This window comes from Rhinopithecus bieti, unplaced genomic scaffold (assembly GCF_001698545.2).
Source record: "Rhinopithecus bieti isolate Rb0 unplaced genomic scaffold, ASM169854v2 scaffold_13348, whole genome shotgun sequence".
In the NCBI taxonomy this organism is placed as follows: domain Eukaryota; kingdom Metazoa; phylum Chordata; class Mammalia; order Primates; family Cercopithecidae; genus Rhinopithecus; species Rhinopithecus bieti.
Genome location: NW_016808764.1, coordinates 5,725,527 through 5,739,868, shown reverse-complemented (window position 1 = coordinate 5,739,868; position 14,342 = coordinate 5,725,527). Strand labels below are relative to the sequence as shown.

General features: G+C 46.5%; 1 protein-coding gene across 2 annotated transcripts in view; it reads right to left on the bottom strand.

Annotated features, from left to right (window-relative positions):
* The window catches only part of SCNN1G (sodium channel epithelial 1 subunit gamma), a 34,339-nt gene that overhangs the window by 17,836 nt on the left and 2,161 nt on the right, over positions 1-14,342 (bottom strand). For both annotated transcript variants that reach the window (XM_017887208.1, XM_017887209.1), the window contains exons 2-6: positions 12,211-12,571; positions 9,133-9,433; positions 5,632-5,822; positions 3,875-3,978; positions 686-849 (exon numbers count right to left, since the gene is read on the bottom strand). In XM_017887208.1, the coding sequence (XP_017742697.1) occupies positions 686-849; positions 3,875-3,978; positions 5,632-5,822; positions 9,133-9,433; positions 12,211-12,571 (1,121 nt within the window). The remainder of the gene's footprint in view (positions 1-685; positions 850-3,874; positions 3,979-5,631; positions 5,823-9,132; positions 9,434-12,210; positions 12,572-14,342) is intronic.

The following is a 14,342-nucleotide window of genomic DNA, read 5'->3' as shown; positions in this document are numbered from 1 at the left end:
CATGCCTCATAGGCCTTTAAGCAACCCAGAAAGATAGTTAGTAATCTTATCTATTTGTATTACTGACAAATATATAGTTAGTGTCCTAATGCCTTGCTTCCAGCATAGGTTCCACAAATGCTGGTGTCTTGCTTTTTAAATTCTTTCCACAAATAGCATCCTGTCCTATCAATCCATGCAAATACAATCTTTTATTTTATTTTATTTTATTTATTTTTATTTTTATTTATTGGAGTGTTGCTCTGTTGCTTAGGCTGGAGTGCAGTGGCATGATTCATGATTTTGGCTCATTGCAACCTCCTTCTCCTGGGTTTAAGCTATTCTCTTGCCTCAGCCTCCCAAGTAACTGGGATTACAGGCATGTGCTACCACACCCAGCTAATTTTTTGTATTTTTAGTAGAGACAGGTTTCACCAAGTTGGCCAGGCTGGTCTCAAACTCTTGACCTCACCTTGGTCTCCTGAAGTGCTGGGATTACAGGTGTGAGCCACTGCAGTCGGTCAGAAGATACAAACACAACCTTTAATGTAACTCCTGAAATGAATGGAGTAACTACGGGAAAATCTGGGACCATGTTCCCTTTTGAAACAAACACCCTTTTCCACAGGCTGCACCTCATTGGTTATCCTTGGGAAAAAAAACATCTGTTCTCTCCAAGTCTATGGAAATGAGAATATTCTCTTACCAGGTGCATTCCTATAGAGGTGACCATTGCCGTCTCAATCTCTGTTCCCACATCTTCGACGAAGGGATACTCGTCCTGCCGATGGATGATCACCTTAGCTCCAGTGGAGGAAACGAGGAATGGGTTGTATTCCTCTTCATTTATGTACAAAATGACTTGCAGCCCTGGGAGGATAAGGCAACCTGCCGTGATCCAAGGCTAGGAAAACATTTCCTGGGGGGTAACCCACCTCTCCCACTGCTTCAGGAGCTTCAAATCCAAGACCAGGTATTTCCAACAAGTGACAGGTGGACAAGGGCTAGACTGGAAGCTCCATGAGATTGGAATGCGTGCCTGACTTGCTCTCTGCTGTGCCCCCACAGCTTAGCCCAAAACAGGGGCTCAAACAGTATCACTGTCACAGTTCTTGCTAAGCGTACGTTTTTGCCAAGTGTAAGGAAATTGCCACTCTGCTCGAGACATGCATCTCCATGTGGTCCTTTGAGATGGGGAGCTCAGAACATTCAAAAGAACATGCATTGCTCTGGCTGCTTCACCCCTCAGGGCGGGCACTCAGAGAAGAGATGAATCACTAATGGTGTTTCTAATCACTGGCGCAACTTCTTCTCCCACTCCTGCTCTTGTCCCCTGCAGTCTATGCTGACCCAGCACCAGAGTAAACACAGTACCAGTGCACATGGGAACTGAGAGTGAAAAGTTGCAGGGCCCTGGCTTTTCTACAGATGGGCTGTGACCTCCAGCAATTCACTTCCCCTCTCTGGGCTTATTTACAAATTGTTTGCAATTGTTTACAAATCATTTGCAATTGTTTACCAATTGCTCTTGACTTGTTTACAAATTGAATGTCAGTATAACTCAAAATTCTCTTCTTTCCATCCATAGAGACCCTGCTCATTCATGTACCGGCTGAGGTCCTTTGAAAATTAGACCTCAGACCAGATCACTCCTTGAAACCTGAAACTCTTCAGTGGCATCTCACTGGATATATGGGAATGCCACAGAATAAACCTGGCTGCATCTGTCAAGGTGATGATGATACAGCCCCTGCCTACTTCTCCCTCCTCATCTCCTCCCACTCTCTCCCCACCTCAATAAGCTCCAAGCACACTGGTCTTACTTCTGTTTCTAGAACACATCTGATTCATGTCCTTCCCAGGGCCTTTGCCCTTGCTAGTCCCTGGAATGTTCTTGTGTAGACCTTAACATGAATCTTTTCCTCCCTAAATAGCCCCCTCTTAGAGATCTTATCCAAACTGACCACCCCCCCATTCCAATCCCAGCCACTCTGTCTTCCCACTCTGCCTCTTTCTTCCCTGAATAGCAGTCATTAGGATTTGTAACTAGATCATGTCTGTGTAGTTGTGTACTCATTTTTTATCTGTCTCTCTCCATGAAAATTTAAGTTCCCTAACAGCAGAGAAGACATCTGTCTTTTCACTGCTGTGTCCCCGGTATATAGAAGAGGGCCTGGCAAACAGGAGATACTCCATGCTTGGTAAGTGGATGAATGAATCAGCGGGGTCTATACGGATGGAAAGAAGATACTTTTGAGAGTTATTCTGACATTCAATTTGTAAACAAGGGCAATTTGTAAACAATTGCAAAGAATTGGTAAATAATTGCAAATGATTTGTAAACAACTTGTAAACAATTGCAAACAATGTGTAAACAACTTGTAAACAATTGCAAACAATTTGTAAGCAACTTGTAAACAACTGCAAATAATTTGTAAACAACTTGTAAACAATTACAAACAAAGCCCAGAGAGGGGAAGTGAATTGCTTGAGGTCACACAGCCCCTCCATAGCAGAGCCAGGACTCTGCAACTTTTCACTCTGTTTCCAGATTACTTCTTCCCCATGAAGTATGTGCACTGAATTACGATTCCTTGCAGACTTAGTAAGAGCACAGACTACACAGTGACAAAGGCCAGGATTCCAAGTGTGGATTTCCTTTATGACAGGCCCTTGCTTGTCCTGGTGGGAGTATATCTGCATATCACATCATGTTCTATTTGCATGGGACCTTTCAAGCATTCTTTCTGGGCATAAGCCAGGCCAATCTGTTCAGTTCCTACCTTCTCTACAAATGTAATCATAGTGGAATAGTAGTAATAGTAGTGCTGGAAGTTGCAATGGTATTATTTTGGGGGTAGTAGCAGCAGTAGCAATGGTGGTAGACTGGTAACAATGCTAGTAACAGTAATAATAGTAGTAATAACAATAGCAACTAGCACTTATTGTGTGCTTAGTATGTGTTATGGCTGAATTGTTTACTGCCTCAAATTCATATGTTGAAGCCCTAACCCCCAAAGGTATATTATTTGGAGATAGGGCCTTAATTAAGGTGAAAGGAAGTCATAAGCAGAGGACTCTAATCTGATAGGACTGATGTCCTGATCAGAAGAGAGAGAGACATCACAGGCCTCTCTCTGTTGACACACCACAGAGGAAAGACCATGTGAGGACATGGAAGGAAGACAGTCAGACTTCTGAACCCAAAGAGAGAAGCCTCACCAGAACCGAGTCTGCCTGTGCCTTGATTTTGGACATTCTAGTCTCCAAAACTGTGATATATAAATGTCTGTTATCGAAGGCACCCAGTCTCTTGTATTTTGTTATACAAGCAGACTAAGAGAGTGCAGACCAGGTCTTATTCTAAGTCTGTATCTTAAGTCCTCTCAGTAATCTCATATGGGAGATATTGTTATTAGTCCCACTTTATAGATGAAGCACCGTAACTTGCCCAAGGTCACACAGTGAGTGGCCGAGCTGGGTTTCGGCTCCATCCAGAATCTGTCACCTGAACTAAGATAAATGTGCATCTACCTCCCTAATCTGTTCAGCATATTTGGGCTCAACTCCGTTTGGAAACCACCTGTCCTGCATTATTCACCCTAGCTATGAGTCTAAACCAGAGTAGTTCCCTAGCAGAAGGAGCCCCAGCGATGTCCCTGTCACTCTCTCAAAGGTGGAGGAGAAGTCAAAAAGGAAAACAGACGCTGACATGGAAGGAAGGAACCAGCATGAACACTGATGGAAACGCTGGTAGAAAAAAAGGGCATCCTTAGTTTCTGGCCAAGTGGGAGAGATCCTGCATTTCCAGAGGGCTCCCGCATCCCCACTGTCCTGCTGCCCCTATGTCCACTGTTGGAGGACCTCAAGATCTCCTTGGCACACGTTTCCTTACCATATTCGCTGCCCCCCATGGAGGTGCTGAGAATGGTCTCATTTTCTCTGTTGTTGAAAGTGTAGCAATTCCCATGCATTGGATGGTGGAAAAGCGTGAAATTCCTATGGAGAAAGAAAATGGGTCAGAAAGGGATCTTCCCCATGCGTCTTAGCTGAAGTTGGGCAGGGCAGTGCTAATGGAGTCAACTCTCTTTGGGGAGAACGCGTGAGAGACGTGACTCATTTTCCACATCTTGCTCCTGATCAAATGACAAACAAGGCCCCTCATTCTTGTTGACACACATGGACATAGAACTAGACTCTCTGCCTTCTGTTTTCTCTCGGAATCCTCTCACCTTCATCTCTATCCTGACTTGACATTCCTTGTGCCATGTCTGCCCCCAAATTCCTCCACTTTTGAATTTCTCAGTCAACACTTGACATTTTCCATTCAAATTTCCATTTCTAGAAAATAATCCCCAGGGAAAGAATCACATCATCTGTGCCCTTATGTGACTTTGGAACCCAATTCTTAGGGAGACATGATTCCATTTATTTACTTTTCACAAGAACCAATCTGTCTGCTAACATATATATAGGCGAAAGAGGCTTAGTATTTTATTTTATTTTATTTTATTTTATTTTTATTTTTATTTTTATTTTTGAGACAGGTTCTTGCTCTGTTGCTCAGGCTGAAGTGCAATGGCACAATTATGGCTCACTGCAGCCTCAACCTCCCAGACTCAAGTGATCTTCCCACCTCAGCCTCCTGAGTAGCTGGGACTATAGGTGTGTGCAATTATGCCCAGATAAGTTTTTGATTTTTTTTTTTTTTCTAGAAAGGAGGTTTTGCCACATTGCCCAGGCTGGCTCAAACTCTTGAGCTCAAGCAATCATCCTCCTCAGCCTCCCAAAGTGCTGGGATTACAAGTGTGAGCCACTGTGCCCAGCCCAGGAACACTTTAGAATGTCTCACCCACTGCCCAGTCACCATGAGGGATCTGAGTGTTATCCTAAAGGTGAACGGTTTGAAATCTCACATATTTGAACATGGGCCTTTCTCCCCGCATTCCTCCCTCTTTCTCTTCCTTCCTTCCTTCGAACGATGGTTCTTAATCATCAGTATGCATTTTGGTAATATACAAGGTTAGGTTATATGCACACTATATGACAAAAACAGCAATCACTTTTGTGCCAATCTAATACCTTGTGGGTTGGTGTGTTTGTTTGTTTGTTTGTTTGTTTTTTGAGACAGAGTCTTGCTCTGTAGCCCAGGCTGGAGTGCAGTAGTGCAATCTCGGATTACTGCATCCTCTGCCTCCCAGGTTCAAGTGATTCTCCTGCCTTAGTTTCCTGAATAGCTGGGACTACAGGCATGCACCACCATGCCTGGCTAAGTTTTGTATTTTTAGTAGAGATGGGGTCTCACTATTGTGTTGTCCAGGCTGGTCTTGAACTCTTGACCTCAAGCGATCCACCTACCCCAGCCTCCCAAAGTGCTGGGATTTAGAGGCATGAACCACCATGACCGGCCAACTACCTTGTTTTTAATGAGTAGTTTAATGACTTTAAGGATATTTTGATTTTATGTCATGCACACCTCACTCACTGACTCTAGAACACAGCTCCCATGTAAGCAATTTCCAAAGGCAGCGTCAGTGAGAAGAGCACCTTTTGCTCCCAAGACCTATCATCAAGGCTGTAGGTTCCTGCAAGGGGCCTGGTACTCAGAGCTGCCAGTCCTCAGAGGCTGAGAGAGCAGCGTTCTTTCCTGACCTGGCATCACAGGACACTCCATCAAAGAAGCAGGTCACCAGCAGCTCCTCAGCAGAATAGCTCATGTTGATTTTCTTCTCCAGAGGCACCTGTGCCATGATATTCATGTAGTGCAGCTTATACCACTCCTGAATGGCATTGATCCCCGAGCTGAAGGTGTAGGTGGCACAGTCGGAGGTGTCATTCGAGCACTGTGAATAAGAGGAGACACGAGGCTGAAGCCATCGGTCCTATCGCTGCTCTTCAGAAGGACCATAAGAATGAGGGACTGAGACTTCCAGGCCAGATACTCAGGGGAACAGGTTGGATATCTGGGGCAAGGATGAGTTTCCTCTCACTTCTAGGGGCTGGGAGTGATCATCCTCAAGCCTCAAAGACCAAAAAGGGGCTGAGTGAGAAAGGACACAGAGTCCTACTCCTGCAACTCTGCACTACTTGCCCACCAAGCCAGAAGGAAAACCAGCATCTTCAGGGTCCCCAGGTACCCTGGGGTTCACCTGATTGATGCTACTACATTCTTAACAACCTTTCCCATTTCCTATCATATCAACAGTCAAGCTATCTGGATTCCAGCCCAGACTCTGCAGGAGGAGGAGAGACTACTCTGCAGGATCTTAGGCAAGATATTCTGTACCCATTATCTCACCCACAAAATATTGACTGAAACACCATCCTTCCCAACCACGTGTGGTAGCTGGGAGGACCCATGTTTGAAATATACAATAATGAGAACAGCATAGGGAAGCCATTGTACATTCCAAATGTTCTCATCACACAAAGCTTGGAAACTTTTCTAAATGGACAGATGTCAACTGATTTTGGCTGATTGCAGTGGCTCATGCCTGTAATCCTAATGCTTTGGAAGGTTGTAGTGGGAAGACTGATTGAGGCCAGGAATTTGAGACCAGCGTGGGAAACATGGCTAGACCCCCATCTCCACAAAAAATAGAAAAATTATCTAGGTGTGGTGGTGCATTCCTGTAGTCCAAGCTACTTGGGAGGCTGAGGTGGGAAAATTGTTTGAGCCCAGGAGTTCTAGGCTGCATGCAGTGAACTATGATTGCACCGCTCCCACCTGGATGACAGAGTGAGATCTTGTTTCTAAAACAAACAAACAAACTTATATATAAAGAGTTGGTTTTGGTATCAAGAAGAACCTTGCAGATATCCTATGAAAGGACCCAAGAAGACTTTGAAATCTCAATGATTTAGAAGGTCCATTTTTCAGGATTTGGGACTATAGCTACAAGGTCACACAATTGGCAACCAAGCCTATAAGGTATGGACATAGCCCCCCGTCCTCCAGAGGTGACTGGGGCATGGAGAGGGAGGGTGGTGATAGAGTTTGCCCGCGAAGGTACTAGAATTCATTTTCAGTGAATGGCATTTCTCAAGAGCCCCTCAGGCCAGGGGCAGTGGCTCGCGCCTGTAATCTCAGCACTTTGGGAGGCCGAAGGTGGAGGGACCACCTGAGGTCAAGAGTTCGAGACCAGCCTGACCAACATGGTGAAACCCAGTCTCTACTAAAAATACAAAAAATTAGCCAAGCATGGTGGTGCATGCCTGTAATCCCAGCTACTCGGGAGGCTGAGGCAGGAGAATCACTTGAACCTGGGAGGTAGAGGTTGCAGTGAGCTGAGATTGCACCACTGCACTCCAGCCTGGATGACAGAGTGAGACTCTGTCTCAAAAAAAAAAAAAAAAAAAAAAAAAATCCCCTCAAATGGGACCAAAAGGGAAAATGAAGTCAGACGAGGCACCTCATGAAGGCAAGTACTGCAGGAACACTGATGTTTCTGCCGTTTATTGTCTATCTTTTTCTTTCTGGTGCCTGCATGTCAATTTTGCTTTGGAAGAATTTCCTTCCCCCCTCTGGATACAGCCTGGTGTGATTGTCCATGAAGATACTCCACCATCCATTAGCCAAAGGGTAATTAGGTGACCCAAGCTTGACCAACCAGATAGTCCCAAGATGGAATTTGACTCTTAAGCATTAACAACACCAACAAAAACTGAACATATTTGACGCTTCTTTACTCCAGCAGCAATATCTGAAATGACTTTTCATTATGCCTTGCTACCTAGATCCCTGCATCTGTCCTAATTTCTGCCCTTTGAGAGGCCTCTATGAGTTACTGGTTGCCTTCTAACACATTTCCCCCTCCCTCTGCACCCCCCAACTGAAAATTACCTGAGTCAGTTTCAGTTGTTTGCAGCTGAATCACCCCAACTAGGTGTCTTTCCTTTCTTTCCTTTCTTTTCTTTCTTTCTCTCTTTCTCTCTTTCTTTCTTTCTTTTAAAAATAATCTTACTAGGCCGGGCGCGGTGGCTCAAGCCTGTAATCCCAACACTTTGGGAGGCTGAGACGGGTGGATCATGAGGTCAGGAGATGGAGACCATCCTGGCTAACACGGTGAAACCCCGTCTCTACTAAAATACAAAAAACTAGCCGGGCGAGGTGGCGGGCGCCTGTAGTCCCAGGTACTCGGGAGGCTGAGGCAGGAGAATGGCGTAAACCCGGGAGGCGGAGCTTGCAGTGAGCTGAGATCCGGCCACTGCACTCCAGCCTGGGTGACAGAGCAAGACTCCGTCTCAAAAAAAAAGAAAAGAAAAAAAATAATTTTACTTTAAGTTCTGGGATACATGTGCAGAACATGCAGGTTTGTTAGATAGGTATACATGTGCCATGGTGGTTTGCTGCACCTATCAACCCATCACCTAGGTTTTAAGCCCCGCATGCATTAGGTATTTGTCCTAATTCTCTCCCTCTGCTTGCCCCCCACCTCTACCCCCCTCCTTTTTTTANCGTAAACCCGGGAGGCGGAGCTTGCAGTGAGCTGAGATCCGGCCACTGCACTCCAGCCTGGGTGACAGAGCAAGACTCCGTCTCAAAAAAAAAGAAAAAGAAAAAAAATAATTTTACTTTAAGTTCTGGGATACATGTGCAGAACATGCAGGTTTGTTAGATAGGTATACATGTGCCATGGTGGTTTGCTGCACCTATCAACCCATCACCTAGGTTTTAAGCCCCGCATGCATTAGGTATTTGTCCTAATTCTCTCCCTCTGCTTGCCCCCCACCTCTACCCCCCTCCTTTTTTTTTTCAACAGAGTCTCATTCTGTCACCTAGGCTGGAGTACAGTGACACCGTCTGGGCTCACTGCAACCTCCACCTCCTAGGTTCAAGTAATTCTCTTGCCTCAGCTTCCCAAGTAGCTGAGACTACAGGCATGTGCCACCATGCCCGGCTAATTTTTGTATTTTAGTGGAGACGGGTTTCACTATGTTGGTCAGGCTGGTCCCGAACTCCTGACCTCAGGTGATCTGCCTGCCTTGGCCTCCCAAAGCGCTCGGATTACAGGCATGAGTCACTGTGCCTGACCCCAGCTGGGTGTATTTCTTCCAGTGGGACCACAGGGGCTAGTGGCCAAGGAGAAGAGTCCTGGACCCAGCCCATCCCATGCCCCTAAGCAGTGAAAGAATGAGAAGGTGAAATCTTACCAGTTGGAATCCCACCACCTGCTTGGACTCGATGTGCATGACATTTGAAGCCTTGTGAATGATTCTCCCATCAACTTTTCGCTTCCTCCCTGTGAAGAAGTCCCTGGCCTTGCCCTTCTCATACTGATCAAAGATCAGCAGCGGGATCCGGTGGGAGAATCTGGGCTGCATTCCCTCCAAGACGGAGCTCCAGGACTCTGCATCTCGGCGCTTCCGGGACTCTGGAAAGCCGTACAGGGACTTCAGGGCCTCTCTGGTCTCCTGTTCCAAGTCAGCTAGAAGGTGGCGCACAGCGCTGTACCTGCCAAGGTGGGGAGGAAAAGTCAGGGAGAGGGGAGGCGGCACTGGCAGAACCCTGGTGCTCCTCCGGGTTGTTTTCCATCAACACGTGTCAGTCTCGTGCCCACCTTTCCCAACACCTTGGCAGAGGAGACCATGCCTTTCATGACTTGACGCATCCAGAGTGACCCTGGCTCCGGCAAATGAGGAAAGGCTCATGTGTGACCTGTGTGTGACTTCCTGCGGCTTCACCTCTGCCGCCACTATCTGCTTGCTCTCAGGGTGTGTTGATGAGTTTGTCCTGACCAGCATTTCTGGAGTGGTGACTGTCAGGTGCCTCCCATAAACCAGCCACAGTGAGGACAAGTAAATAACTGCCAACCGGGAGTCTACCTAGTGGGCAGGCTCCTTCTCCACCCAGCTCACTCTGCCTCTGCCCTCTGATTGTCCTCAAATCTGTGCTGGGGGGAAGGAGGGTATAACTGTTACCTTGACGACCCCCAGGAACACAAAATAGTTATAAAGGAGTTGCCTTCATGAAGCACAATATACCATCTTTTAATTTTCACAAATCAAATGGTTCCAGCCTCCTCTCAACTCTCTGCTCTCTCCTTTCTCTCCCTTGCTCTAGGTATAGGCAGCAGAGCGTAGCAATTGAGAGCAGAAACCCTAGAGCCAAACTGCCTGGGTTTAGGTTCCCCATCCTGGTACCGGCTGCCTTACCTTGGACAAATGTCTTAGCCTTTCTGTGTTTTAGCCTTCTCCTTTGTAAAGTGGGGTTGTTGGGAAGGTTCAATGAGTTTATTATATATAATAAACACACACAGATATACATATAGATAATTAAATGGCCTATATTGTTGTTATTATTTTAGAGACAGGGTCACTCTGCTGCCCACGCTGAAGTGCAGTGGTGCAATCATGGCTCACTGTAGCCTAGAACTCCTGGGCTCAAGAAATCCTCCCACCCTGGCCTCCCAACTTGCTAGGACTATGAATGTGTGCCACCACACCTGGCTAATTTAAAATAAAATGTTTTTAGAGACGGGGTCTTGCTCTATTGCCCAGGCTGGTCTCGAATTCCTGGCTTCAAGCAATCCTCATGCCTTGGCTTCTGAAAATGCTGAGATTTCAGGCATAAGCCACTGTGCTTCTATTGTTAATAATATTAGTGTTATTATATTGATTAAGACTTTATTCCTCCACTACAATATAAGATCCACTAAGGCAAATACTGTGTTTGGGTTGTTCAGTTCTCTATCCCAGAACCTAGTACAGTGCATGACAGTTTGTAGATGCTGAGTAAATTATTATGGAACAAATAATGAATAGAAAGAAGGAAGGAAGACCAGAGAGAGAGAGAAGGAGGGAGAGAGAAAGAAAGAAGAGGAAGATATGGAGGGTGGAGAAAGAGTCTTAGACTTGATCTTGATTTTGAGCTTTGCACCACCTGGGTGATGACTCTGGACAAGTTAGTTTCCGTTGATAATCTTCCTCCCCTGCTCTTCTTCCCTTCTCCCCACCCCTGCTCTGACAAACTCTGCCTGATTCTGACCTGCCTCACGGACCAGTTTTCCATAATCCTGAGAAGGACTCTGATGACCTATTTAGAACAGGTCCTGCCAAGGATGATAGGGCAGTCCCAAGGGCTGATCACACCCAGAGCCTGATGATCTCAATTAATGGGGCTGGGTTTATTCAGATGAGGGTTTGGGGCAGCTGAGGTGCTCATGGAAGTCACCTGGGTGTCACTTCTGAGTCAGCCTTGAGCTCACTCATGCTGCAGGGGGAGTGAGCATGTGAGCTTGGAGAACCAGGGGCGCAGATGCGGACGGGGGTTGGCTAATTTGGGCTTAATATGGGGAGTGTGCAGAGGGGGTTAGTTCGTTCCAGGCCTCTTCTAAGTGAAAAAAGCCTGCAGCTTCCTCTTTCTGCTCTCCCTGGGCTAGCCCATCCTCAGAAGTCATTGATGGGGTGGGTGTGGTGGCTCACTCCTGTAATCTTAGCACTTTGAGAGACCAAAGTGGCAGCACCACTTGAACTCAGGAGTTTGAGACCAGCCTGAGTAACACAGCGAGACCCCATTCCTTAAAAAACAAAAAAACAAAAATTAGCTGGATGTGGTGGCATGTGCCTATAGTCCCAGCTGCTCAGGAGACTGCAGTGGGAGAATTGCCTGAGCCCAGGAAGTCAGGGCTGCAGTGAGCTATGATTGCACCACTGCACTCCAGCTTGGGTGACATGAGACCCTGTCTCTTAAAAAAAAAAAAAAAAAAAAAAAAAGCCAGGTGCAGTGGCTCACGCCTGTAATTCCAACACTTTGGGAGGCCAAGGCAGGTGGATCACCTGTGGTCAGGAGTCTGACCAGTCTGGCCAAACATGGTGAAATCCCATCTCTACTAAAAATACAAAAAATTAGCCTGGCATGGTGGTGCGCCCCTGTAGTCCCAGCTACTTGGAAGGATTGTTTGAACCTGGGAGGCAGAGGTTGCAGTGAGTCGAGATGGTGCCATTGCATCCCATCCTGGGCAACAAGAGTGAAACTCCATCTCAAAAAAAAAAAAAAAAACAAAGAAAGAAGGAAAAAAAGTCACTAATGGTCTGAAAACTTGGCACATACAGATTTAGAACCGGGGAGAGGGCTGTTTACCAGTGTTAGCAACAAATTCAAATTTCTAGAAAGCACGTTTGTAGGCTGGAATCGACCTCCAGGCTGCCAGCGTGTCACTTTCTGGAGGGGCTTCGGCCTCCGTAGGGGGCCTGGCTCCCTACTCGCGTTTCCCTGCTCATGCCTCTTACTTGTAGGGGTTGATATTGCAGATGGTGACCGCAGGAAAATCCAGCTTCCGGAAGTGAACTTTGATGGAAACGGAGACAGTATAGAAGGAGAAGACGAGGAGGGCGCACTGCCAGAGGATGAGGGCGACTGCAGTCAGTGTGAACCCGATCCAGAGGAGGCGGCGCAGGCGGCCGCGGGACACCACGATGCGGCGGCAGCCATGGGTGTTGGTGTTGAGGCAGTACCACCGCATCAGCTCTTTAATGGTCGGCGCCTGAGGGCCCGTCACGGGCAGATTCTTCTTGATCTTGGCTTTGATCTTCTCTCCAGGAGCCATGGCGAGGATGCGACTTTGAGGACAGGACTTTGAGGACGGGCGTGCTGGAGGGGCAGAGAAGAGAAGCAGGTGAGCTGTCAGGCCCCAGTGTGTCCCTGGAGGCCACAGCCTGAGAAACACCAGTCCACGCGCCCTTAGAGGCCCCCTTCCTCTGTTCCTCTGTGGTTTAGACACTTTGCATTCCGAAGCCTTGGCCCCTTCTCCACTTTTGGTTTTGGCCACCACAGCTGCCAGAGAAGCTGCCTACTTCTCTTACGGCCCCCAGGCCTAGCCGCGCGGGGGCTGGGTGAGGTGCAACCTGCGAAGCACTGGTTGGACAGGCTGCAGGACCTTTCCCTGGGTTCCTGGGGCAGGAGCTCTGGAAGCAGCCCCATCAACTCTCTTATCAGGCAGGGGTACCCGTGCCTTATCACCTGCAGTAGCCCGCCTTCCTCGAGGGCAGCATTCCTATCTCATTATGCCCCCTGGTGCCTAGCACAGTGTCTGGCACAGAGCAGTGCTGGGCAGATTGTAACTGACGGATGAAATCTGCCAAGAAAATTTCCCGGCAGCCACCTTAGATCATGTTCCTGGCTGTATTTTCCCCAACCTTTTCTCTGAGGCTTTATTATAAGTGAAACGATTTCTCTTTCCTTTCTTCTCTTTACAGTCAAGCTCTTAATGTTTCCAGATCACCTGATGTAACAACAACCTACAACTGTTGGCCACTTAGTGTTTGCCAGGCATTGTGTCATATTTCCTTCATTCTAATATACCATTAATTTAGAGAATGCCCTTGATTTAATAACAGCTTTGGAGGAGAGTACCAGTACTGGAAAGCAAATTATCACATTCATCAATGTATACGATGCATCTCAACTATACAAACTTTACAATGAGAAATAATTTTAGAAGTGAACTAATATGCTACATAAAAAACTCATTTCATGTTTATAATATATAGTCTCATTAGTCTCATAAGTAAATTAGTCTCTCTCTATAAATATACATATAGCCTATATATATTTCATTTTGTGTTTCAACAGTTTCATGAAGTAGGCATGCTATTATTATCTCCATGTTACAGAGGAGGAAAATGGGCTCAGAGAGGTTGAATATCTTGGGCAAGATGATGCAGCTGGTTAGTGGAAGAGCTGGATGGATCCTTGCAGCCTTTACCACTATGGCATTTGCCTTTGAGGGGCCTGATAGTATGCTGGGTGCAGAGAGTTAATTAACAGTACTGAGAACTAAAGGTAGAGGAAAGAGAAGGAACCCTGAGCTATTTAATTTACAAACTCTGAACAGTGCACATGACCACTTCCCAAGACTTGTGAGCACTAGTATTGGGGATGGGGGGTATATGAAAAATGTGTCCCCCTATGCCTTCTACAGTGACAAAGGCAAATTAGGACATATCCTAGGGTACACAGGGAGGTCCCCAGGACCAGAAAGGGCCTGTGTCTGTGACTTCGATGTGCCCCATCAAGATTTTTAGGCCCTGCAGAGTTATGTTTTTTTCCCACCCTGAACCCATGAAATATGGGCTAAAATTGGAAGCTGGGGCAAAGCTAGGAGGCTTCCAAGCTTATGATACTAGTGGGTTTGAGGTCTCTGATGCAAAGGAAATGGAGTGCTGGGCATGGAGGTGAGATGCCCAGAGCAGCCAAACTGCTCTAAACCCTCCATAAATTGATATGATTTTACCAGGATAAAGAACATCATCAAAATGATGCTAGTAGCTTCTGGGCAACAGGAATATAATTTGTTTTGTTTTTATCACTTTAAATATTGTCTATCCTTACCTCCTCCCTCACTACAATCCAAAATAAATAA